This window comes from Vitis vinifera, chromosome 8 (assembly GCF_030704535.1).
Source record: "Vitis vinifera cultivar Pinot Noir 40024 chromosome 8, ASM3070453v1".
NCBI lineage: Eukaryota > Viridiplantae > Streptophyta > Magnoliopsida > Vitales > Vitaceae > Vitis > Vitis vinifera.
The window spans coordinates 3640326-3665305 of NC_081812.1; the positions used below are offsets into that span (position 1 = coordinate 3640326).

The 24980-nt window shown below is 33.2% G+C and overlaps 1 protein-coding gene across 1 annotated transcript; it reads left to right on the top strand.

The window, feature by feature from the left end:
* The first annotated feature begins 20916 nt into the window (after window positions 1-20916).
* LOC100259905 (vicilin-like seed storage protein At2g18540) lies at window positions 20917-24126 on the top strand. Its single transcript, XM_002266326.5, has 2 exons — window positions 20917-21069; window positions 22772-24126. The coding sequence occupies exon 2, from the start codon at window positions 22812-22814 to the stop codon at window positions 23958-23960; it is 1149 nt and encodes a 382-aa protein (XP_002266362.1). The 5' UTR covers window positions 20917-21069; window positions 22772-22811; the 3' UTR covers window positions 23961-24126.
* Window positions 24127-24980: the final 854 nt, after the last annotated feature.

Here is a 24980-nt window from a genome sequence, read left to right on the forward strand (position 1 = left end):
GTCATTATTGTTCATTAGAGATGTTGACATGTTGATTACATTGGTTGATTCTCTTACCTACTTTAGCACAGTGACTTTTCTTGTTGTATGCTTATCTTGCTTTCTTGAACATGTATATTCTCATTTTTGTATATCTCATTCATCTTGGTGTGATTGATTCTATTTGTTGTATATTATTTTGCATATCTCAACATATTGCTTATTCTTGTTATATACCTATCTTGCTTATCATATTCTTACCTAGCTTGTGTGTAAATATGAGTAATATACCTGTTATTTGCATGACTGCTTGGTGCATAATTGCTATTCTTCCATATGATGCATGCATTGCTTGTCTGTGTGGGACACACATCTATCCCCTTACCTCCAACTCCCTAGTCTCGGTCGACCTTGTTTTCCTTGATCTCGTATTTGATATGAGGCTTGTTACTTTGTTTGCTCTTCAATCGAGCTAGCGGTTAGGAGTAGGGTCTAGCGACGGCCTATATTGATGTTTGGGAGCATTCTGGAGAAGGCCGACACATTGTTGCTAATTAGAGTCCGATCTTTGAAGATCTGGATAGCCTAGAGCTAGGTTTCATGGATATTTGTGTGATTAGTATGTTTTTTTTTTCTACTTTAGCTTCATAGGATTTTCGGATGCACCCACACAACTCACTGTGCACTTTAGTCGACTATTGAGTGTTGAGAGTTGCAAGAGCTTTCACTATAAGAAACCCCCTGGGATATTGAGGTAGTGCATGTGTGGAGGTGATGACCACCTTGCATGGAAGCACCCCTTTTCTTCTGAGGTGTGTAGAGGGTTGCGTACCGCCGAAGGGTATGATCACTTCTGCTAGGGATTTTTTTTTTAAAGTCCACTCTTCTCATTTTAAAGCCACCTTGACCCTATAGGTTGAGTTTTAGATCCTTCGACTAGGATTCCCTCTCTACAAGTGGGTGCATTTGAGGGTCTTCAAAGCCTCCTTGGTTACACTTTGGGTCCAGTACTTCCTCATTTGGTCTCCAATTGAGAGTGCACAGAGATTAGTACGGGTTTGAGTTACAGTCAAACAGTCCTTCTACACTTTGATGCCTTGCTTATTCTAGTTCAGACTAGCATTTCTTCTATGTTTTCCCTATGCATACCATATCTTGTGCTTCATGTTCTTTAGGATTGGTTCTTCATTCTTAGTGTGGATTTACCATCTTGGGTTAGAGTAGAAGGGAGTTTAGTTCACTTTTTCAAGATATCAGACATAGATCAGCGGGTTGTCACAGTTGATCAGTTTACGACTGCCATGGCTTCTATTCAAAAGGCCTTGGTCAGTCTCAGGCATAAGATAGGCAGTCAGCAAAGTAGACAACCCATAGTTCAGGATGAAACGCCTTATGACTCATTGCCACCTCCACCACTACCACCTATTCCCACAATGTCACAAGCCCCACCCTATATATCACATGGTCATTCTGAGGTTGCCCCATTTGCAGTAGTCCAAACCACAATCCTTGAGGATACTCATGCATGTATGGATCATATTGAACAGCGTATCAGGCAGTTGAGAGTATCTAACAGTTCATCGTCTTGGGATGATCTTGATAGTATACTAGTGGCTAGTCTACCGGCCAAGTTTAGGATGCCTGACATTGAGAAGTACACAGGCGTTAGTTGTCCCCGCATTCATCTTCGACTCTACAGTACTGTGATGAGGGCCCATGGGTTAGACGAGTCACAGATGATCACCATGTTTCCTTTATCTTTGAGTGGCATCGCCCAACATTGGTTTGCATCTTTGGAGTCCTCGCGACGCAGGACATGGGATGACCTAACTCAGGAGTTTCTGTGACAGTTTTCATTTAACACTATCGTAGATGTGTCGAGGAGAGAGTTTGAGGGTTTCAGACAGAGATCAGATGAGTCAATTTCTTCCTTTATCTCCCGTTGGCAAGGGAAGATCGTAGAGATTGTTGATAGACCATTACAAAGGGGTGACTCGGTCTTGAGGGTCATTAGAGGATTAATCAGAGATCCTAGAGAAAAATTCTAACCCAATTGGAGCGGACCTTACTTCATTAGGGAGCTGACCCCAGAGAATGCTGCATGGTTGATGGATCTAAATGGAAACTGATTCTCGGAGCCAACTAACGTAAATCAGCTGAATAAGTATTATGTTTGAGACCATGGTCATAGAATGGGTGGCCATCATTTTGGTTAGCCATATACCTTGTTAGTCCCTTTTGACATACAGACCATTGTTAGCTCATTGAGCCTCACATGTGCATTATAACATTTCTTTCTTATTACCTTGCTTACCTTTTTGCACCGGGATAGGGGCCCTTTAGTGTATGCATGCATTGTTTAGGAGTTTAGTGAGTCTTGGGCCTACGGGCACATCTTTCTCTCATTATTTTTCCTACCACTGCATTACTGCATTCCATCATATCTCATTGGTTATGTTCTTCATTTCTTCTTTATTCTATCTACTACTTGTTTTGCTTCATATTCTCTTCACCCTAAGTGGTGATCCTCCTCGGTTCATTACATGGAGGATAGTCTCATCATTTCCACTATCTATCCCACGGACACTGATTCAGAGATCCTTAGTTTGAGAAGGTCATCTCGTCAAAGAGAGTTTTTGTTAGCTTAGCACTTGAGAGTCTGTCTATCCATTATTGATATCATCTTTAGGGTTCATTTGTTTATGTTTAGGGTATGTGCACTTGTATGTATGTAAAAAAAAAATGAAAAGAAAAGAAAAATAAGCACATGTGTGTATGTGCATAGTATTCTCCATCATTGAGCGTGTATATTGATATTTGAGGGTCATTTTATTGAATATGTTTGTTGTTAAGAGTTTGTATGTGAGCTTTCCGAGATCCTCTTTTCTTTGTATTCACTTTGTCATATTTCTTTGAGAGTGAGATGGTGACCTTCTCCTAAGGACTCCGGGTCATTGTCATTTCCATCATTACATTCATTTTTTATGTGACTTCACTCCATGTTTGATTTGAGTTGATAATCACTTTTCTTTGTATATTCATTGTTTCGCTATCATCCTCATCATTGTTTATGATTCATTCCATTCACTTTACCCCCCCTCCCCTTGTTCTTTTCTTACGCTGATATATTCCAGATTTGATATTTCATTGGCATCATTCTTAAGTATCTCATTATCAGTTTGATTTGCCTCATTGTCTCATTATTGATGTTATATTCACATTGGGCACCCTCAAGTCCATGGCTCAAAAGATTTTCTACACATGTTGTATTTTATACATGAGGGCATGGGTTTTTTATCATTGGGTATTTGGGTCTAGTTTCCCTTCATTTCTATTACCCTATCACCCTAGCCTACGTTACGTCCCTTGTCTTAAGACCATCCTTAAACCATGGACTCAGATATCGTCTTCAATAGCCCCTACTTGGACAGGTATTCGAGATTTGGTTGATATTTTGATATAATCATGCTTCTTCTTCTGGGAAACGCCTCTTTGATGTTCGGACCGGATTTAGTTATGGATTTGGATGGATAAGATTACACATTTGATGATGGATGATTTGAGGCTATCCGATTTTTCGATCTACCATACATTTATGCCATAATGAGGCATATTTCCCTTTCGATTGAGTGTTGTAGATTTTCATGGAGCCACATGATCCTCACCACTCACGGGATGCATGATGAGTTGATAGTCTATTGTTATCCTATCATGATCTCCTAGTGGAGTCTCTCTTGGTCCATTAAGTCAAACTCACACTTTTTGACACTTAGATATCATCATGCTTCTTCTTCCGGGAGACAACTCCTTGATGTTTGGGTTTGTTTCAGTCGTGGACATGGATAACAGATATCACACATTTGATGATGGATAATATGATGTTGTCCGATTTTCGGCTTATTCCACATCTGATTCCATACTGGGGCATATTTCCATTTCTATTGAGATTTACAAATCTTCATGGAATTGCATATTTATCCTCACTTACGAGATTCACGTTGTGACGATGACCTATTTGTCATCTTATCATGATCTCCAATGGGAGCCTCTCTTGGGTCATCCAGTCAAGCTCACACTTTTCTGCATTTGGTTGTCATCGTGTTCCTCATTCTGGGGTACGCCTTTTAATATGTGAGTCCGATTCAGTTACGGACGTGGATGATTAGGATTGCACATTCGACGATGGATGATTTGATACTATCTGGTTTTCTGACCTACCACACATCTAATGCCATACTGGGGTATATTTCCGTTTCAGTTGAGATTTGTAGGTCACCATTGATTGCATGATCATCCCCATTTATGAGATACACACCGAGCTGATGATTTGATTTCATTTTGTCCTGATTCTCCAATGGAACCTTTCTTGAGTCATTCAGTTAGGCTCATGCTTTCTGATATTATCGTGATTCTTGGATGGAGTTATCCTAGGTGCATAGACTCCCATATCATCATTGCAGTGGAGTACATGTCAGATCTCTTATATATCCCATGGAGCTATTCTCGAGTCACCAGGATCGACCGGATGCACTAGTTGCCATAGTAGGGCATATTTGCCTTTTTTTAGCCATGGAGATGATTGTTTCCTCACAAACCTATTGCAGTCTCCATTATTCGGCCGATGGATGTTTATTTACATTATTGTGTCCCTATTTCAGTAACTTTTGGCCTAGATGAGCCTCCAAAGGAGCACGACCTTCTGGGTTTTTATTGCCCCGCTATCCATGACTTTCCAATAGATTTTTGTGTTGGGAACGCAGTAGTTACCTCGACGGATTGTTCTTTTGTGACTCCCTAGTGGATCATTCATTTGAGATGACGATGGATTCCTCCAGCAGAGTATTTTGAGTTGGAGACGTTCGACCTATTTTGGCACATCATCAAGTCTCGTGATTTAGTCAGATGGGCTGTGAGGCCATATTTATAGTCGATTTGACCATTCTAACTCGCTAGTGAAGCATTTATTGAGACTTAGGGAGCCTCTTTCAGACCCTTCCAGTGGATTGAGAGTTGTGGAGGCACGCTACACCGGGGCATATCCCCCATTTCATCATGTCCTCACAGCTCGGCGTTCAGAGCCGCCGCCTCTTCTTAGTTACGACGTTCACAGTCGTCTTTCACAGCTTAGCATTTAGAGCTACCACCTTTTTTCAGTTTGGCGTTCAGAGCCACCATCTCTCTAGTTCAGCGTTTAGAGCCACCATCTTTTTTCAGTTTTGCATTCAGAGCCATTATGTTTTCTCAGTTATGGCGTTCAAAGCCTTCACCTTCTTCAATTTGGCGTTCAGAGCCACATCTTTAGTTTGGTGTTCAGAGCCATCTTCTTCCCAATATTGGCGTTCAGAGCCTTCATCTACTTCAGTTAGGCGTTTAGAGCCATCATCAATTCTCAGTTTCGGCATTCAGAGCCACCATCTCCTTACAGCTCGGCATTCAAAGTCATCATCTCTTCTCAGTTACGACGTTCGGAGTCGTTTTTTCTTAGTTTGACATTTAGAGATGTCAGTTCTCAGTTATGGCGTTCAAAGCTTTCTTCTTCTTCTTCAGTTTGGCGTTCAAAGTCGCATCTCTAGTTTGACGTTTAGAGTCACTATCCTTGCACCGTTTGACGTTTAAAGTCTTCATCTTCTTCAGTCTGGCGTTCAGAATCGTCGTTCACAGTTTGGCATTCAGAGCCATTTATCCACAGTTCAGGCATTCAAAGCCATCGTCCACATTCAGGAGTTCAGAGCCATCGCTCACATTCAAGCATTTAGAGTCATCATCTCTCCATAGTTTGGTATTTAGAGCCCGTTGCTCATAGTTTGGCGTTCAAAGCTGTCGTTCACAATTTGGCATTCAAAGTCGTCATGATTTATCCACAGTTTAAGCGTTTAGAGCCATTTTCCACATTCAGGCGTTCAGAGTCATCATCTCTCCATGGTTTGGTATTTAGAGCCCATTGCTCATAGTTTGGCGCTCAGAGCCGTCGTTCACAATTTGGCATTTAGAGCCGCCATCATCTCTCCACATCTTGGCATTCAGAGCCATCATCCACATTCAGGCGTTCAGAGCCATCATCTCTTCATAGTTTGGTATTTAGAGCCCGTCGCTCACAATTTGGCATTCAGAGCCGTCGTTCACAGTTTGGCATTCAGAGCCGTCATGATCTCTCCACAATTTGGCATTCAAAGCCATCATCTCTCCAAAGTTTGGTATTTAGAGCCCATCGTTCATAGTTTAGCGTTCAGAGCCATCTCTCCACAATTCAGGCGTTCAGAGCCATAGTCCACATTCAAGCGTTCAGAGCCATCGTTCACATTTAGGCATTCAAAGCCATCATCTCTCCACAGTTTGGCATTTAGAGTCGTGTTTTTAGTTTAGCATTCAGAGCCATTGTTCAATTTGGCGTTCAGAGTCGTCGTTCACAGGTTGGCATTCAGATCCGTTGTTCACAATCGGGCATTCAGAGGCACCATTTCCCCACAGTTTGGCATTCAAAGCCATCGTATCTTTAGTTTTGGCGTTCGGAGCCATCGTTCACAGTTTGGCATTTAGAGTCATTGTTCACAATAAGACATTCAAAGCCACCATCTCTCCACAATTTGGCCTTTAGAGTGTCATCGTTCATAGTCAGGCATTAAAAGCCATTAGCCAGCCTGGTGTTCAGAGCCACATTCCTAGCATTTAGAGTTGTCATTATCTTTTAGTTAGGCGTTCAGAGCCACCATTTTCCTTCATAGGCGTTCGAAACCATTTTTTTTTCATTTTTAGGCGTTCAAAGTCATTTCTTTCATCAGTTTTAGGCGTTCAGAGCCACTCATCTTTTCTAGTTTCAGGCGTTCAGAGCCACGTCTTCACTTTGGCATTTAGAGTCATCATGTTCTTCCGATTGGCGTTTAGAGCCACCATCTTCACAGTTTAGCATTCAGAACCGTCGTTCATAGTTAGGCACTCAAAGCCATTGGTCAGCTTGACATTCAAATGCCACCATATTTCTTCAGTTTGACATTTAAAGATATTAGTTATCTTGGCATTTAAAGCCACCATTTTCCTTTAGTTCAGCGTTTAGAGCCATATTCCTAACATTTAGAGTTCGGTGTTCAGAGCCACATTGTTAGCATTTAGAGTTCTCATTTTCTTTTAATTTAGCATTTAGAGTCATCTTCTTCACTTTAGATGTTTAGAGCCCTGAGCTCACGACCCAGAGTCATTCTTCTTTTTCATTACCTACAATCATTCTTTCCATTCAGAGCCCTGAGCTCATCATCTAGAGTCATTTTTCTCATTTAAGACCCAGAGTTTTTCCAGCCCTAAGCTGAGCCTTCATCATTTGGTCGCCCATGAATGGTATGACCTAGAGTTTGTGTATCATATTCTCTTTCTAACCGATCAGTCATAGAGTGTGTTCACATAGCCCTGAGCTATTCATTGTAACCTTGAGTTACTCATTGCATCATAACCTAGAGTCATTCATTAGCATCCCGAGCCCTGAGCTCACGACCCAGAGTCGTTTACATCATTCACATCTCTGAGATGTTTCATTTTCACCATTCTAGCCACTTGCGAGTGGCCTCGACCCGACACCATGATCCGAAAAGCATCCTGATCGACTATGCATTTAGAGCCTTGAGCTAACGACCCAAAGTCATTCTTCTCATTTGTGACCCGATTCATTCTTAGCATTCAGAGCCTTGAGCTCACGACCCAGAGTCGTTCTTCTTATTCATGGCCCAGAGTCATTCGTAGCATTCAGAGCCCTGAGCTCATGACCTAGAGCCATTTTCACCCTTTAGGCGTTCAAAGCCACTACTTTCTTTCATGGGTGTTTAGAATTGTAGGCCTTCAGATCTCTTATTGGCATTCAGAGCCACAATTTTCCTTCATAGGCATTCAAACCCATATTTTCTAGTTTTAGGCATTCAGAGCCATTCATTTCATCAGTTTTAGGCATTTAGAGCCACTCATCTCTTCTAGTTTCAAGCGTTCAAAGCCATCATCATATGTCTTCAGTTTTAGGTGTTCAGAGCCATGTCTTCAATTTGGCATTTAGAGTCATCATCTTCTTTAGTTTGGTGGTTAGAGTCATTGTGCATACTCATTCAGGCATTTAGAGTCACCATCTTTCTTCATTTTGGCGTTCAGAGTCATTTTTCCTCAGCCTTATTATTCAGAGTCATAGCTCCTAGCATTCATATTCACTGGCATGCACATCTTGCCTTAACAATTTTACATTCGTCCTCATTTTCCTCACCTCATTACCTTGTGCTTATTGTTTGTTCATCATGCTCTTCTAAAGCTTCCCATCCTCCATAGCACATGACATAGTCCTTTGAGCTTATAGCATGTGTTTTGATCTTATCATTGGTACCCCTCGCCTCATGGCCTTGTATAGTGTATGTGTGGTTTTTCCATTTGTACTCATTCCTATGCTCTTTGGTGGTTCGACTGCTACTTGGCTTTGATATCGATTTTCGAGTCACTTTTTGAGACTTTTCAGGAGTTCTGGATCCATAGTGTAACTTTGGGGGCACCTAAGGAGTTTCCGTTCATGCCATTTCATTTTTGTAGGGTTTTAGAGTCTCTTTGTTCTTGTTTTAGTTTAAGAGAGCTCATGTCATGCTAGGACAAATTTGGTGGTCTTTATTGTTCTTCGACAAAGTTCACTTCGTTTCGTTTGTGTATACACTCACTTTACTTGTGAACTCTACTGAAGAAGGGCATATTTGTAAACCCCAAAATTTGTCCAAATTTTATTTTTACATTAATTTTGAGCCTAATTTTGTCAATAAATTTTAAATCCCGATTACATATGTTTTTTGGCCCACTTACCCTTTAATTCTTAGTTTTTATTTTTTATTTTATTTATTTATTTATTTATTATTATTATTATTATTATTATTATTATTATTATTATTATTATTACGTTATATTATATTATATTTTTATCTTCTTTATTTTATTATCTTTTATTTATTCATTTTATTTTCTCTCTCCTCTCTCATCTCTTCTCTCTCTTCATCTTTTTCTTCACCCTACCTACCCTCACATATCCCCTACACCCCCACGTCTAAGGCTCCCCAATCTCCACTCTTCATCATTTTATTTTCTTTGATTTTTTATTTTTTTTCCCCCCATTGCCAAGGCAAAGTGGTGCCCTCCCTCCCCCAAATTTTTTCCACCATTCTCTCTCCATTCTTCTGCTTTTTTTTTTTTTTTTTCTCTAGCCCTTTCTCTACCCAAACCATACCCCCAGCCGGCCCCCCATTCTTGGCTTCCCCAGTTTCTCTCCATTTCTTCTTCCCCATTCTTCTTGATTTTTTTCTCTACCCAAACACCCACACAACAGTCGGCTCCCCCATCTTCTCTCTTTCATTTTTTTTTTTCTTACCTCCAACACCACACATGGTCAGCTCCCATATCTTCTCCCCATTTTTTTCTTTTTTTTCTTCTTCCCCCTTCACTCCCACACAGGTCGATACCCTTTTTTTTTTTCCTCATTGCACACCCTCCACTTCACTCAAAACATCCATATAGGGTCGGCCCCCATTTTCTCTTGCATTTTTTTTATTTCTTATCCCTGTAACTCTCCGCTTCAACACCCATTCTTGTCGGCGCCTTTTCCGGCACCCCTTCATCCCCATTTTCTTCCTCTCATTTTTATTTTAATTTATCTTCCTTTTATTTTATTTTATTTTATTTTATTTTTGTTTTCCAAAAAACCATCAACCCTCATTGTCGCCGGTAAGATCACCAGCGACCACTCTTGACCTTCAACCTCTTCTCTCATTTTCCCATCACACACTTATTATTATTATTATTATTATTATTATTATTATTATTGCAATTTTTGTTTTATTTGATTTTAATATTAATTGTTGTTGAAATTGGGTTTGTGCATTTATATTTGTTTGTGGGTCTTATGTTTGAGCTTTGTTAATTAGTATGAAATTTATGTTAATTTGTTATTGGTAAATTAATATGAAATTTGGGATAATTTATTGTTGATGAATTAATTTAAAATTGGTTAATTTGGGTTAGATTAATTGATAATTTATATGGTTGCGCTCATTTTAATTATTTAATTTAGATATGATATAATATTGTGGTGTATTTTGGATGTGGGTTTATATATTAAATTGAGTTGATTTTGGTTATGGATTTAGGTTTGCATATTAAATTAGGCTTGAATTATGATATCTATCTTAATTTATTATGTTTTGGATTTGATTAATTGAACTTATATTTTGACTATTAATTTGGAAACTTTATACTAGGGTCTATGGTATGTGGGATACTTTTGTTGGATTATATTTGTTAATTTGAGCTCATTTTTAATTGGTGAAATTTATTGGACTAATTTGAAGTTTGAATTTGGGCTTGAATAATTATTTTGAACTCTACACATTTTTGGATATTTACATTTGAGTTATTTTTGTTTTTGCATGGGTCCATTCCGCAATTCTGTTGGCTGAATACGGATTTATGACACATGGAGCATGAAATTTCATAGAAGAATTTGTTGTAAGTTTATTTTGGTACATATTTTATTTTCCACTTTTATTTGGTTTTATTTTTATTAGTTCTTGTAAATATTCGTTCGTATATATTTATTAAGTGTATACAAAATTGAACATCAAACAAACTAGAAAATTTTGTTTAAATAAGGGAAAGAATTCAGTAAATATGTTTTAATAAAATAATAATTTCAAAATATTATTTTTAAATAAAAGAAAGTTTTTTTTATTAATAAAAATTCATAAAAATGCTTTTAGAAAAATCCAAAAAAAATTGTTTTTAATAGAAATTTTGAAAAATTGTTTTTAATAATGATTGTCCAAAAATTTTTTGTTTAATAAAAATTGTTTTATAAATAAAGTTGTCCCAAAATTTAATTTTTAATAAAATTGTCCAAAAAATGTTTTTTTAAATGAATTCTTTTTCCTTAATTAAAATGAGATTAAAAGTATTTTTTAGAAATAGAGGATTTAAATATTTTTTTTCTTTTTAATTAAAATTTATTTTTCAAATAAAGTTATGTCTTTTTAAATAATTTGTATAAATCACTTTTTTTTTTAAATGAAAATAAATCAAAATACTTTTGTAAATAAAATTGTAAAAAATCATTATTTTATAGTAAAAGTAAGTAAAAATAGTTTTTGTGCCCGAATTGAAATTTTGTAATAAATTCTTTTGATTTTTCCCTTTAAAAATAAAACAAAAATAAGTGGTGACTCTAAGTTTTTTTTTTCTAAAAATCAATTTTTCACCAAACAGTTTAAAAAAGCGAGTCACGTTGTCGAGTAGGAATGCATCGAGCGAAAATGCGGAGTCCACAATCATTTTTCTAATATATAATAAAATAGTATATTTTCTACTAAAAATATAATTTATGATTTTATTATAATATTACATAACTATTTATGTTTTACTAAAAACTATATATTTTTTAATTTATTTGTAATTAAAAAATTATTTTCATTTTCAATAAGACAATTTATTTGAACAAGTCTTTTTGTTTTTTATTTTTAAAATCCTTTTATAAAAATAACTTACCAAATATCCTTAAATTTATAAATTTTTTTAAAAAAAAAACTTTTTTTTATTCTTTTAACTTTAAAAAAAAAGTTAAAAAAAAGCATGAGAAATCATGATCAAACAATTTTTTTTTAAAATTTAATTAAAGTACTTATTTGACTTGTATTAAAAATGAATATTAAAATTATTTTTATAAATTTTTGTTTCACTACAATAAAAAACTTATTTCACAATTAAAAAATTTATTTATATTTAACTCATATAATTATAAATTTAATTTTTATTTTTTTAATAAGACTTAATTTGAATTTGATTTCATATTATTATAATTAATTTTACAAATTTTTTATAAAATAAAAGTAATATATTGCCTTTAAAAATAATACAAATTATTTTATTCAAACAAGCTTTTTATTATTTGTTTTTAAAAACTTTTTTTAAAAAAAAAATCTTGCCAAACACTTTAGTTTTTAAAAAATTCTAAAAAACTATTTTTTGTTCTCTATTTTAAAAATAATTTTTAAAAACAAATTTAAAAAAAAATACCATCAAATGGGTCCTAAGAGTCTATTTGGTCATGTGATTTAAAAATAATTTTCTATTTTTAAAAATAAAAAACCATTTTAAAATATTTTTAACACTATTTGGTCATTATTTTTTGAAAATAATTTTTAAAAACAAAATAAAAGAAAGAATAATTTTTAAATAACAAGTGGAAGTTGTTTTTAAAAAAAAAATTAAAAATAAAACGAAAACATGGATTTGGTTATGTTTTCTTAAATTTATTTTTAAAAATTGTTGTTAAATTAAAAAATAAAAAATAGTTTTTAAAAATAAATTTTAGAAAATATGATTAAACCACGGTGAAAGCATACATGTAATTTAGAGTAATTTAGGAAGTATTTATAAGTTTTTTAATACTTAAAAGATATTTAAAATATTAAAAACATTTTCTATAACTACCGTTGAACGCCGTATTTTGACCCATCATTTTTTCTTTAACTGAATTCATAGGGTTGACTTACAAGAGTTAAATGAAATAAAATTTGGAGTTTGCAGCCAAAGTAGTGTTTACTTAAAAAAAAAAAAAAAACCAAACTAATACATCTTTCAAACTATTTGTCAAACTAGTCTTTTGAATCCATATCAACAGACTTTTACTCTGAAGACCCAATTTTTCATCTGAAATCATTCAACAAAGAAACCCTAACTATTATTTTCTCTTCTCTGCAGCTCCCACCATCTCTCCTCACCGTTTGCGGCTCCCACCATCTGCGACTCCCACCAGCAGCTCCACTAGCAACGTCTTGCAGTGGCTAGGTAAGTTTTTTTTCCCTCATTTTCCTTAGCTTTCTTACTAACCAAATAGAGGAAAACGATAAATTAAAAACAACCTTTGAAATTTTTAAAAATCTCAAGTTGTTTTTTGTGGTTTCTACTTGTGAACGGAAGAAAAAAAAAACACCAAAAAATGATGGAGAAGAAAAAAAGAAAGATTGACAGAGAGAGATAAGAGCACTGAAGGAAATTGGTTTCTGTACTTTGGGGGTTTGGGTAGATTTCGAATTTGGGCAATGGTGGGTTAGGGTTCGAAGAGGAAGAAGAAGTGCAGGTCAATGTGCAAAAATAACAAAAATTTTACCCAAATGCAAATTCTTTGATTTTGCCTAGTTTAAAAAAAATAAAAATCTTCTAATTCCGTCTAGTTGCTGAGAAAATACAGGAAAAAGATAAGAATCTCATATTTTTCTCACTTGAATCTAATATTTAAAAAAAAAAAAACAAAAACAAAAAAATGCACTTGATTAACCGAAACACATGCACTCACCCGACTGGAGACAACCTTGTTCATTCTCCAACTTAAAACATAACACTCAAGATTTCAAGATTTTCCACCCTTTTTTTCGCAACCAAACACCAAACTTCTCAGCAACCAAACGCAGGGTCTCAAGAAAATTTTAGTTTTGATGATAGAGAGAGGATAAGAAGGAGGGTAAGGAGGGCTACCGGAAATGATGGTCGTATGTGGAGATTTCTGAAAAAAAAACCCTACCTATTTGGGAACTGATAATCCGAAAGAAGAAGGACAACAACTTCAACTTTGAGGGATATTTGATAATTATTTTTGAATTAATTTTTATAATTTTAAAATTTTGAAAATTGATTGAATTTTTTAATATAAAAATTATTTGTTTAATCATTTTTTATTTTCCTTTTTTTAATAAAAAAAATTTAAAAATTAATCATAATCCACTTGTTTAATAATCGAGTGGGAACAAAAAGAAATAAAAAATAGAAGAAAATTAAAATAAAATAAAAAACCACAAAGGAATATATATATATATATATATATATATATATATATATATATAGATTATTATTATTATGAAAACTAAAAAAATATCAAATTGTGTATAGTTATTAATTGTTTTCAAACACAAGTTTTTGATAGATAAAATATTATAAATAAAATATATTTTTAATAAATATTTGAAAAACAAGAACACATGTCCAAAATCTTCCCATATGTATTTTTATTCTAAAAAAATATTACAAATAGAATCAAATTTAAAACTATTTTCAAAACACTTCCTAATAAATCCTTAGGGTTATGAGTTATAATTACTTGTTTAAAAATTATCGTTAATCCTTATTTAATATGATATTTACTTGTTTATTATTAAAATATTTTATCTTCTTATTTATTATAATTACTAGATTTACCGAGAAACCATCATTACAAATGCTTAAGTTTTTCAAATTATTTTTAAATTTGTTTTCATAATTTATTAACTTTATAAAATTGGAAGTGATTATTAAATTTATTTTTCTTTCTTTTTCTCCTCTAAAAAAATATATAATTTTTATTATATATTTTTTTAAAAAAAAATTATTAGGATCAAGGAGATCTGAGTGTGTCATTTTTCAATCATCATTTTTCTAAAGATAATACTATTGCACATATAACAATCCCTTTCCCAATACAGGGCTCCTAAAACTCGAATCATGACCAAACTCTAGGGCTCCTAGAACTCGAATCATTTAATGGCATGTGGAACATTTAATAGCATCTCTACAAATGCTAACAACTTTATAAAACTGTAAAAAGACATGTAGAACCTAGGTTGGATCTCTAAACCATGAAAATTGCTTGTAATTATTGGTTAGCTTTTGAATTGTATCATATATTAGAAAGTGTATCAAATTCTCAATTAGTATAAATTCCTTTTTGTAAAGAATATTGTATAAAGTATTTTCTAAGTTAATTTATTCTTGTGATATCATATTTCCTCATAGAATAAGGAAAGTTATTTAGAATATTTTTATAAATATTTTAGGTCATAGAGGGAAAAATCTATAAGATCGAGATAAACTCCTAAAGATTATAAGACATTTCAAGAACTCAATAGTTATAAAAAAAAAACACTAAAAACAAATTTAATATATAGAAAATATTAGTTTTTACTTCAAATTTAACTTATTAAATTATAAATTGTAGAAATTTAATTAAATTAAAAAAATTTAAAAATTAACTAGACATAAGCAAAAGTGTATTAACTATTCCGCTTTCTCTTTTTTAATTATTTTAATGGAAAATATTAAAATATTTATAGTCGTAACTATTAATTATGTTGAATATGTACACATTACATCCATTTTTGAAACTTATATAAAATCAAATTTTGAACAAATTTAAATTTTTTTCCCACTTAATTTGGGTAGCTTAAACAAAGACATTTTAATTGTTAATGGAAAAATAACAACCTTTATTCAATTTTAATGGTAATAAATAATAAGAAAATATTATTAATAAAAAACATTGAATTATTTGGATATTAAGGTGTTATTTGCTATTTGATTATTGTTAATAACATACCCTATTATTGTTATTTGTTATTTCATTACAAATTGATGTTATTACTAATATTTTCTATTGTGTAATTTTGTGGTTAAAAATGAAATTGATTTGATTTTTTTGGCTTCTTCTATAGGTAAACTATGTCTAATTTATCGGTGGCAATAGTTTGTTTTTGTAATGGGAAAATGGTGAGAACACAAATCTATGTTGATTATGTTGGGGATAGAGTTGTGGTTGAACCTATTGATGTGCCTCTTGGGACAACATATGAACAACTGTTGGAAATGATATACTCGGTCACTGACATCAATAAAGAACATTTTCGATTAATTCTTAGTTGTAAGTATCCTATGAAAAAATGGAATAAATTCCAACCTTGCCCAGTAAAGAATGATAGTGGTGTAGCTCGAATGTTAGAAATGCATAACAAATTTGGGATGAATGAAGTTGAGTTATTTGTTGAACAAGTACCTATTGACTTACAAATGAATTCACCAATTGGTAATTGCATGCCTTTGTTACTTGGTGAAAATGATGGTACTAGTAATGTTCAAAATCCATTTACTTTTGAGCATATATCAAAAGAGGATGAGGAAGACGAAGAAGGAAAACAATGTGATGATGACAGTGTAGGAGTCGAGGATGTTCATAATGTTGATAATCAAGATAGGGAAGGTAGCTCGCCTTTTTTAGCTGTTCGTGAGGCAATTGAAAGAGAACAAATGAGATATGTGGTTGTGGATGGGGAAGGATGTAACTTGTCAAACAATCTAGATACAGAGGATTTAGATTACCCAATTGAATTATCTCCAATGCAATATCATTTGGCACCATCACCATAGTTTGAAAATGTTGAAAACATTGGTCATGTTGTGTCAAGTGAATGGACCTCATGGGGAAACACTCTTATGGGACATCCAATTGGAGAGTTCATAGTTGGACAAATATTTAATTCCAAAGGAGATTTGCAACATGCTATAAAGATGTACTCTATTAATTCGCACTAAGAGTATATCGTTTTGTCATCCACAAAGAAATTATTGGTCCTAAGATATGTGATGTAGTCTGGATTTTATGGTGTATATCATGTCAGACACATTTCACTAGATTGGTCATTGATCACGAGTCTTGTTGAGCGATGGCAGCCCAAGACACACATTTCATTTACCTATTGGAGATATGACTGTTACTTTACAAGATGTAGCCATGATTCTAGGATTACGTATTCATGGGCCTCCTATCACTGGCACATGTGACATAGATTGGTCACTACTATGTTCTGAGCTTTTAGGTGTCGTCCCACCTCCATATCAGATTAGAGGGTCATCTATATCAGCACGATGGTTGAGTGAGCATTTCTCATATCCACCAGTAGGGGTCGATGATGTTATTTTAGAGCATTATGCGCGTGCTTTCATATTAGCACTATTGGGTGGAGCATTGTTCACAGACAAGACTGGCACACATGTACAGTTATGTTACCTTCCACTGTTAGAGACTTCACTGAGATTTCTCACTATAGTTGGGGCAGTGCAGTGTTGGCATACCTATATAAAGAGCTATGTCATGCGAGTTTGGATAGTGCCACAGAGATTTCTGAACCTATCACACTATTACAGGTATTTCGACATAACTATCTATTCTAATTAATTGACTAACATTATTGTTGTAAGTTGTCTAATTTTAATAATGCTATCTGATTTTGTAGTTGTGGTCATGGGAGAGACTTCATGTGGGTCGACCTGATTTTGGTCGTCCTCCAGTGGCTATAGTAGTCCCACATGTGCATGATGATGTAGTTGATGGTTTACATGATCATCTATTGCCAGATGAGGCACTCACAGTTGATCCATTGGGCCACAGGTGGAGAGTACCCCTATTTTGGTCTCATAACCCATCACCACATGTGTTGACATTCTATCGAGATCAATTGGATGCCTAGACACAGGATCAGGTAAAGTGTAGATGTTTAAGATTACCTTTGCAACATTTTCCACCAATGAGACTAATTAATTTTTTAAAAAAATTACAGGTATTATGGGAACCATATACAACAGATTTGATTGCACATCTTCTGACCATATGTCAGGCTGATGAAGAAATTTGGCAAACTATGTCGCCTCTAATTTGCTTTGATAATATCGAGTGGCATAAACCAAAGCGAGTTTTACGCCAGTTTCGTATGCAACAAGGGATACCTCCACCTTATTTGATAGATATGGAGCTACATTTAGTGAATAGGCGAGGACGACATCAGTATGATTGGATGACATTCCATGCTCAGTATATTTCTCTTTAGGATACTCGTTCTGAGCGTATTGTGATAGCACCACTTGTGATTACTACCATGGCTTTTTATGATCCATATATGTAGTGGTATCGACGTATCACGCGACGCCTGATCGCACCTGTTTTGCATAGAGATAATATGAGGTTCCATAGTACAGCTTCTGCCACTGAGTTATTGGTGAGAGCATTTGAGATACAAAACCATTTTGTAATGAATGTTAAACTTAAATTATGTGCAAATGCCTCATGTTTCATTTTCTTATACAGATCACCATCGTATCACAGATGGCTATTTCAAATGATTTGGAGGAAACTCACCGAATTGCTATTGATGTTTTACGTACTATAGGAGAGGACCATCGCGTACACTCGACACATGAGCCATCCACATCTTCAAGGCCATCCATGAGACCACCATCATTGATTACGCCTGTTAGGGTACCACCCATTAGAGGTCGGGGGAGAGGTGGTCGTCGAGCTGGTCACCAACATGTACCTTTGGCATCTACTTTGGTACAACCCTCACATCCACCAGTCACATCTACCTTTCCTCTATTTCAGCCATCTGCATCATTAGAGTCGCCACTCTCTCCCCCTAATGTATCCATACCAGCCCATTCATCTTGACCCAAGACTACCATACCATCTACTCTTACCCCTGTTCAGCCATCTATATCATTGGATGCACCCCCACCTATTATAGAGTCTATTGCACCCCACCTGTTACAAAGTCTATTGCACCCCCACTTGTTACAGAGTCTATTGCACCCCCACTTGTTACAGAGTCTATTGCACCCCCACCTATTACAGAGTCTATTGCACCCTCACCTGTTACAGAGTCTATTGAACCCCCACCTGTTATAGAGTCTATTGCACCTCCCCCTGTTACAGAGTCCATTGCACCTTTACCTTTTCTTCAGGGGATAGCTCATGCCGCATGATTACATGTACAGGTACCTATAGGACATCGAGCTTCACGTGTACGTCGAGTTCTACCTCCATCAGTTCCATCTAACTTGACAACTCATGTAGATGACATGTCACAGTCTATAGAGATGGAGACTTTTCAGATAGCACAGATGGATACAACAAATATGGCCATCTACCGTAGATGTTCACAACAAAAGAGAAAGATTCCATCATGTGGGACACATTGAGATCTTTTTTCATGTTTGTAGAACTATAATACTTTGGTTTATACATTTAAGGTTATATAAAATGTTAATTCAGATTAGTGATGTTATGTTATTCACTTGTTTCCTTGATAATTTAAACAAATAAAACTCAAATGCATCCTAAAGTCTAAATGAAAGAAATTCTAACTAAATAAATTATTACAACCATTATTTATTTTTCTTTCATATAATTAAAAAATTATACATTTTAACCAAGACATAAGTTCAAATCATACTTAATAAGAAATAACCTAAAATCATAATCATTGGCATTAATTTTCATATGAAAATATAAAATTTTAAAATATTATAAACAATTTCTTTAGTTATTTTAAATTTTAAAAATAATATGAATAAATAATTTTCTTTAGTTTATATGTGAAAATATTCATAAACCAAATAAATATTTTATTTACCATAAATATATAAATTTTTATGGGAATGCATGTAGACCAAATTATTTTCTCAAAATTTCAAAGAAAATATGAAAAAATAAAGATATATATATATATAATTTTAAAACAGTCGTAACGAAAAAATTTGTGAAAAGCAAAGTTCTAAAATTTCATACTTTTTTACACATGAGTTCCCCTTAAAAATATTTGTAAAAATTGAAAACCACAGTTACTAACTGTGGTTTTATGGTTATTTTGATTAAAAAAATATTTTGAAAATAATATTAAAATTAGACCACCATTAAAATAGACATGGATTAAAAATAATTGTAAATGGTTATTTTGATAAAAAAAATATTTTAAAAATAATATTAAAATTACAACACCATTAAAAGAGACGTGGATTAAAAATAATTGTAAAACCACAGTTACTAAATGTGGTTTTATGGTTATTTTGATAAAAAATATTTTTAAAATAATATTAAAATTACAACACCATTAAAATAGTCGTGGATTAAAAATAATTATAAAACCACAATTATTAACTGTAGTTTTAAAGGAAATTGTAAAACCATAGTTTCAAACTGTGGTTTTAAGGATATTTCTGTAACTTTTAAAACCACAATTACTAACTGTGGTTTTAAGAGAAATTGTAAAACCACAGTTTATAACTGTGGTTTTAAAAGTTAGAGAAATTGTAAAACCACAGTTTGTAAATATGGTTTTAAAAGTTATAGAAATATCCTTAAAACCATTAAAAAATAAAAATCCATGTAGATGTTTACGTAGATAAAAAAGATTACTTTGACAAATATTTTGAAATTGGTACTATTCTTACCATTTTTTTTTTATAAATGAATTATTTTGGTCTTAAACTCTAAAATTTGAGGCATTTCAGTAATTCGTTGGTGTAACCGTGTGGGTCCCACTGATTATTCATCTTCTCCTTTATCCACGCGTAGTTATGAAAGTTGCTTCCACTTTAAAGTTTCCTTTCAAGGACCGTCTCACTGCATTCCACGTGTCGAGCACGAAGCGTCCAGAATTGACACGTGTCATGTTGCTTGGATTATCCGCCGAACACGTAGATGCTGTCCGAGGAATCCGATTACAGCTTCATTTTACATGGAAATAAAATATTGCAATATTAAAAATATAATAATAATAACAATGATGGTGAAAAAAAATACTTGTTTTTTTTTATTTTTTTAATTCCTTCATCTCCATTATTTTCAGAAAAAAAAATTGCACTAACAAAGCCAATATTTGTCTAAAAAGATAAAAAATAATCTTCACTTTACTCTCCACTTTTTTTTTAATATAAATATAAATAAACATAAAAAAAAGTTTATTAAAAGATATTTTTAGCAAAATCCGTGGTTATTTTAGTAATTAAATATTTCTAATTTACAAACTCTTTTTGATTAAAAATTATTTATTTAAAGAAATAAAATAATTGTAATTTTAAAAATATTTTTTAATCTTTGACTAAAAATATAACTTAGTTGAATAAAATATCTCTAATTAAATTTTTTATACTAATGTAATATGAAAGTATAGTTTAAAAGATATATTTTTTAAAATGATAATTATTTTATTTGGCACAAATATTGCTATATTTTCTAAAATGTCCATGCTAAAAATGAGAAAAAAAAATATTTATAAATTATATACCTTCCTTTTATAAATGATATACCTACCTTGCATGGCAAGGCAAATCTTTTATATATATATATATATATAAATAAACAGGGCAGACCTTGGATTGGAGACACGGGCATCTGAGAAAACTAGAGGGTTCTTCACAAAAACACCTAGCTTTTGATAAACAATTTCTCTGGAGCCAAGCCATAAGGTACTGATTCTCCCCATTCTCTTCTTCATTTTTTTTTTTTTTTGTAAGTTTATGGGTTTTATGTGTATACCTTTTTTTATTTTGGGTTTGATATTTTCATGGCATGTGGTGACCTTTTTTGGGATGGAAGGAGAAAAGGGATTGTTCTGTTTTTGGTGTTTTCTTGAAGTTTATTTGATGATTGGATGATCTAAATTATTTGGTATAAGTTTTGTATATTGACTCAATCTGAAGAATTGATGCTTGGATTTAGAAAAGAATGAGAAAAGTAAAGGGAAAAAATGGTGAAAATAGGTCAAGAGAGGAATCCATCCTTCTATAATTTTCAGCTCTTTCTCCTTTCTTTTCACTGGGTTTCTTCAGCAATCCCATCAGAATCTCAGAAACTATGAATATATTAGGATGTGGGTATGGATATTTCTGGGGATTTAATTCAAACAGCCATTTTCAGGGTAGATTTCGAAGGCAGAATTGTGGGTCTGTTTGTTGAAGAAGTTCCATGGGCATTCACTAGTACATAGGGCTTTGGTATTGACCTGATAGTTTGATTGTCTATTTGCTTGTCTATTTAATCTAGTTTTGTCTTTATTAACATACAAGACTTTGTCTCCTTTATGCTATGTTTGGATCCAGGAGAGTACCTAGAAACTAAATATTCCTATTTTCCCTCAAATTTTCCAAGTACCAAACATAATCTTAGTGTTATGCAAAAGATTCATTAAGAACAAAACATTCCACATTAGTTTATGGAATCTTCCAAAAGTTTGTTTTATTTTGGAAACATGTCCCCTGTCTGTTGTATCCTAAGAGAATTGTTTTGTCTTCTTTCCTCCTACATTGTTAAATGGAAAAGAACCCTGATAGAGAGGTTTGACAGGGAAATTTCTATGGAAGTGGTGAGAACTAGATATTCATTTTAGACAAATTGTGATCTGCTTGCTTCCAGAGAAATGATGGAAAGGGAAGAAAATTCAATACCTTTCATGTTTTCCACCATTCACGGAAGGCCATTTTGGACAAGAATAAGTGTGAAATCGAGAATTGAAACAGAATTTTGTAATCCCAAGTGTGTTTTGTTTAAGTACAAATATAAACAGTAGGAAATGCAAGATTTTCTCAGTTTCCTTCTCCCTTTTCACTGATGTTCTTAGCTCATGTACAATTATATTTGCCATATATGTAGTTATCTAAAACTCCATACTTCCAACATCATATTAGTGGTCATGTGTGTGATTTATGATTGAATCATGTTGGAAGAAAGCGAGAAATGAGGATTATTGGGCAGATATTCAAGTGGGAAAAAGCTAATTGGTCCTGTGCTTGAAGTTATTACTTCTTTTTCCTTTTGCTCAAGTTCATCCTTGTGGAAACAAATTTCCGTGTCCATGGTTTTAATTTGTTTTATGCAAGAAACTTGCTTCAAATGCATGAGTGGAATAGTTGCTGTGATATACCTAATGAATTATTTTCAGTTGAACTGTTTTTCGGAGTTGAAAACATGTTTGGTAATTTTTTGACTGAAAGCAGATTTCTGAGGACTATAGGATATTTTCTAAGAACAAATCTGTTTTCTGAGAACCATTTTTTAAAACGTTCCCAACCAAGCTTTTGGTCACTCAATCTAAATAAGCTTTTTGTTTATTGCATAAATGTGTATGATATATGATATTTACCTTTGTAATTTTCTGTTATGCTGTTTTAGGGAATCTGAGATTAAGCAGCATTTGGCAACAAATCAAGAGATGGAAGACAATTCTGAATCCATTGCTAAGGAACAAGAAAGGGTGGAAAAGGAGGAAGTCCATGTCCAAGTGAAGAACAAGGTTAAAGAACCAAATAAAGAGAAGGAAGAGAAGGAGGAGATGGAGCTTGAATTGAAGAAAAAATCAGTGGTGAAAGAAAATCCGAAACATAAAGAAGGCAAGGAGGGAAAACATAAAGAGAAAGATGGGGAGAAAGGGAAGGGGAAAGAGACAGAGAAAAAGGAAAAAGAAAGCAAGGAGAAGGAAGAGGTCAAAGAGAAAAAGAAAAAGGATGAAGGTGAAAAGCATGGAAGGAAAGAGAAAGATGGGGCTAAGAAGAAGGAAAAAGAGGTCGAGGATGCTGTGGGTGAACAGCGGGAGGATAGTGAAATAGCTGGGAAAATGAAGGAAAAAGGAGATAAAAATAAGGAGAAAAAAGAAAAGAAAGACAAGGAAAAAGAGAAGAAGAAGAAGAAAGAGAAAGTTGGTAAGTCAGAGGAAGAAGAGAATAAAGAGGAGAAAAAAATAAAAGATGAAAAAGAGAAGAAAGAGGATAACAAGGACTCGAAGGCAGAAAAAGATCAGAAAGAAAGCAAAGATGAAGAAGTGAGTGTCAAGGAAGAGGAAACACACAAAGAGAAAGGTGAAGAAGGGAAGAAGAAAGGGAAAGTGAAGAAGGAGAAAGAGAAGAAGGTCAAAGACAAAGAAGAGAAGACAGAAGTAGAGAAGGAGAAGGGAAAAGAAGATGAGAAAGTAGAGAAAAAGAAGAAAACAAAAGACAAGGAGAAGAAAGAGAAGAAGCATAGTGATGAAGTGGATGAAGAGAAGTGCAAAGGTGAGGTTACCACAAGGGAGGTAGAGATAGAAGGAAGTGTTAATGATTTAGATCAGGAAGAGAAGAAGCCAAAAGAAGAGGAAGAAGAAAAGGTGAAGGAGGGTAAGGAGAAGAAGAAAGAAAAAGAAAAAGGCAAGGAAAAGAGTGTGGAGAAGAAGAGAAAACTTGAGGGGAAGGAGAAGGGCAAGGATGTCGGGAAACTACAGCAGAAGTTGGATAAGATCAATGCCAAAATAGAAGCTCTCATGGAGGAAAAGGCAGACATCATGAGGCAAATGAAGGAACCAGGGGAGGAGACTCATGTCTCCACATAGAGGCCCAAAGATACAGCAGTGGTTGCAGCTGCTGTGGCATACAACTGTTTTGTAGAATGCTTTGTTCCTTACTTTTTTTTTTTTTTTTTTGAGTACATGGTTCTATGTGGTGAATAAATGTGGTACTACCTCAGGTTGAATAAAGTGTTTCTTATTTTGGCTTTAACTCTCTCAGTTTAAATGTGAAGGAAAATAAAAAATATATTTAAAATCAATAAATTATTTTTATATATTATTTGAAACCCATTTTAATTATTTTTTTTTCTTTTATGGAAAAGTTTAAATAATTTTAAAATATATAAATTTTTAATTAATTTTAATTATATATGATTTTTTTTTTTTTGTATTTTTCATGTTAAAACCAAAGAAAAAAATCATTTTTTTTAATATACTTTTTTTCTTACCGTTATGTTTAGTTCTTGAAAAATTTGAGGAAAATTGCGAATGAAAAAAAACTAAAGAGGAAAGCGAAAGAAATAAAAATAGATTTAAATTTAATAAATTATTTTTATATGTTATTTATTTTTATTTATTATAATAAGATTAAATAATTTAAAAATATATAAATTTTAAATTAATTTTAATTATATTTTATTTTATTTTTTTATATTTTCTATAATAAAACCAAATATGGAAAAATCATTTTCCTTAACATTTTCTTTCTTTTCATGATATTTTTTTGGGAACTAAATATAGTCTTAATATATTTTTGGGAATCAAACAAAACCTTTGGGAAAGTAAAAAAAATATAAAAATAGTGACTTTCTTATATTTCCTTTTATTATAAAGAATACAAAAGAAAATGAAATATAAATAAAATAATTAAAAAATTATATATTTTTAAATTACTTAATTTTTATGTAAAGGAGTGAAAATAAATTAAATAAATTTGAAGTAGTATATATCAAATTTATTAATTTTAATTATTATTATTTTTATCATTTTTCTTTCTTTTTACTAGAGCCAAACATAACAAAATCTTGTCCCTATTCTATCTTTTGCATATGAAGATGTCTCGTA

Bases quoted from the DNA above. Each gene is read 5' to 3' on its own strand.
- LOC100259905 (XM_002266326.5), top strand. From the start codon at position 22,812: ATGGAAGACAATTCTGAATCCATTGCTAAGGAACAAGAAAGGGTGGAA.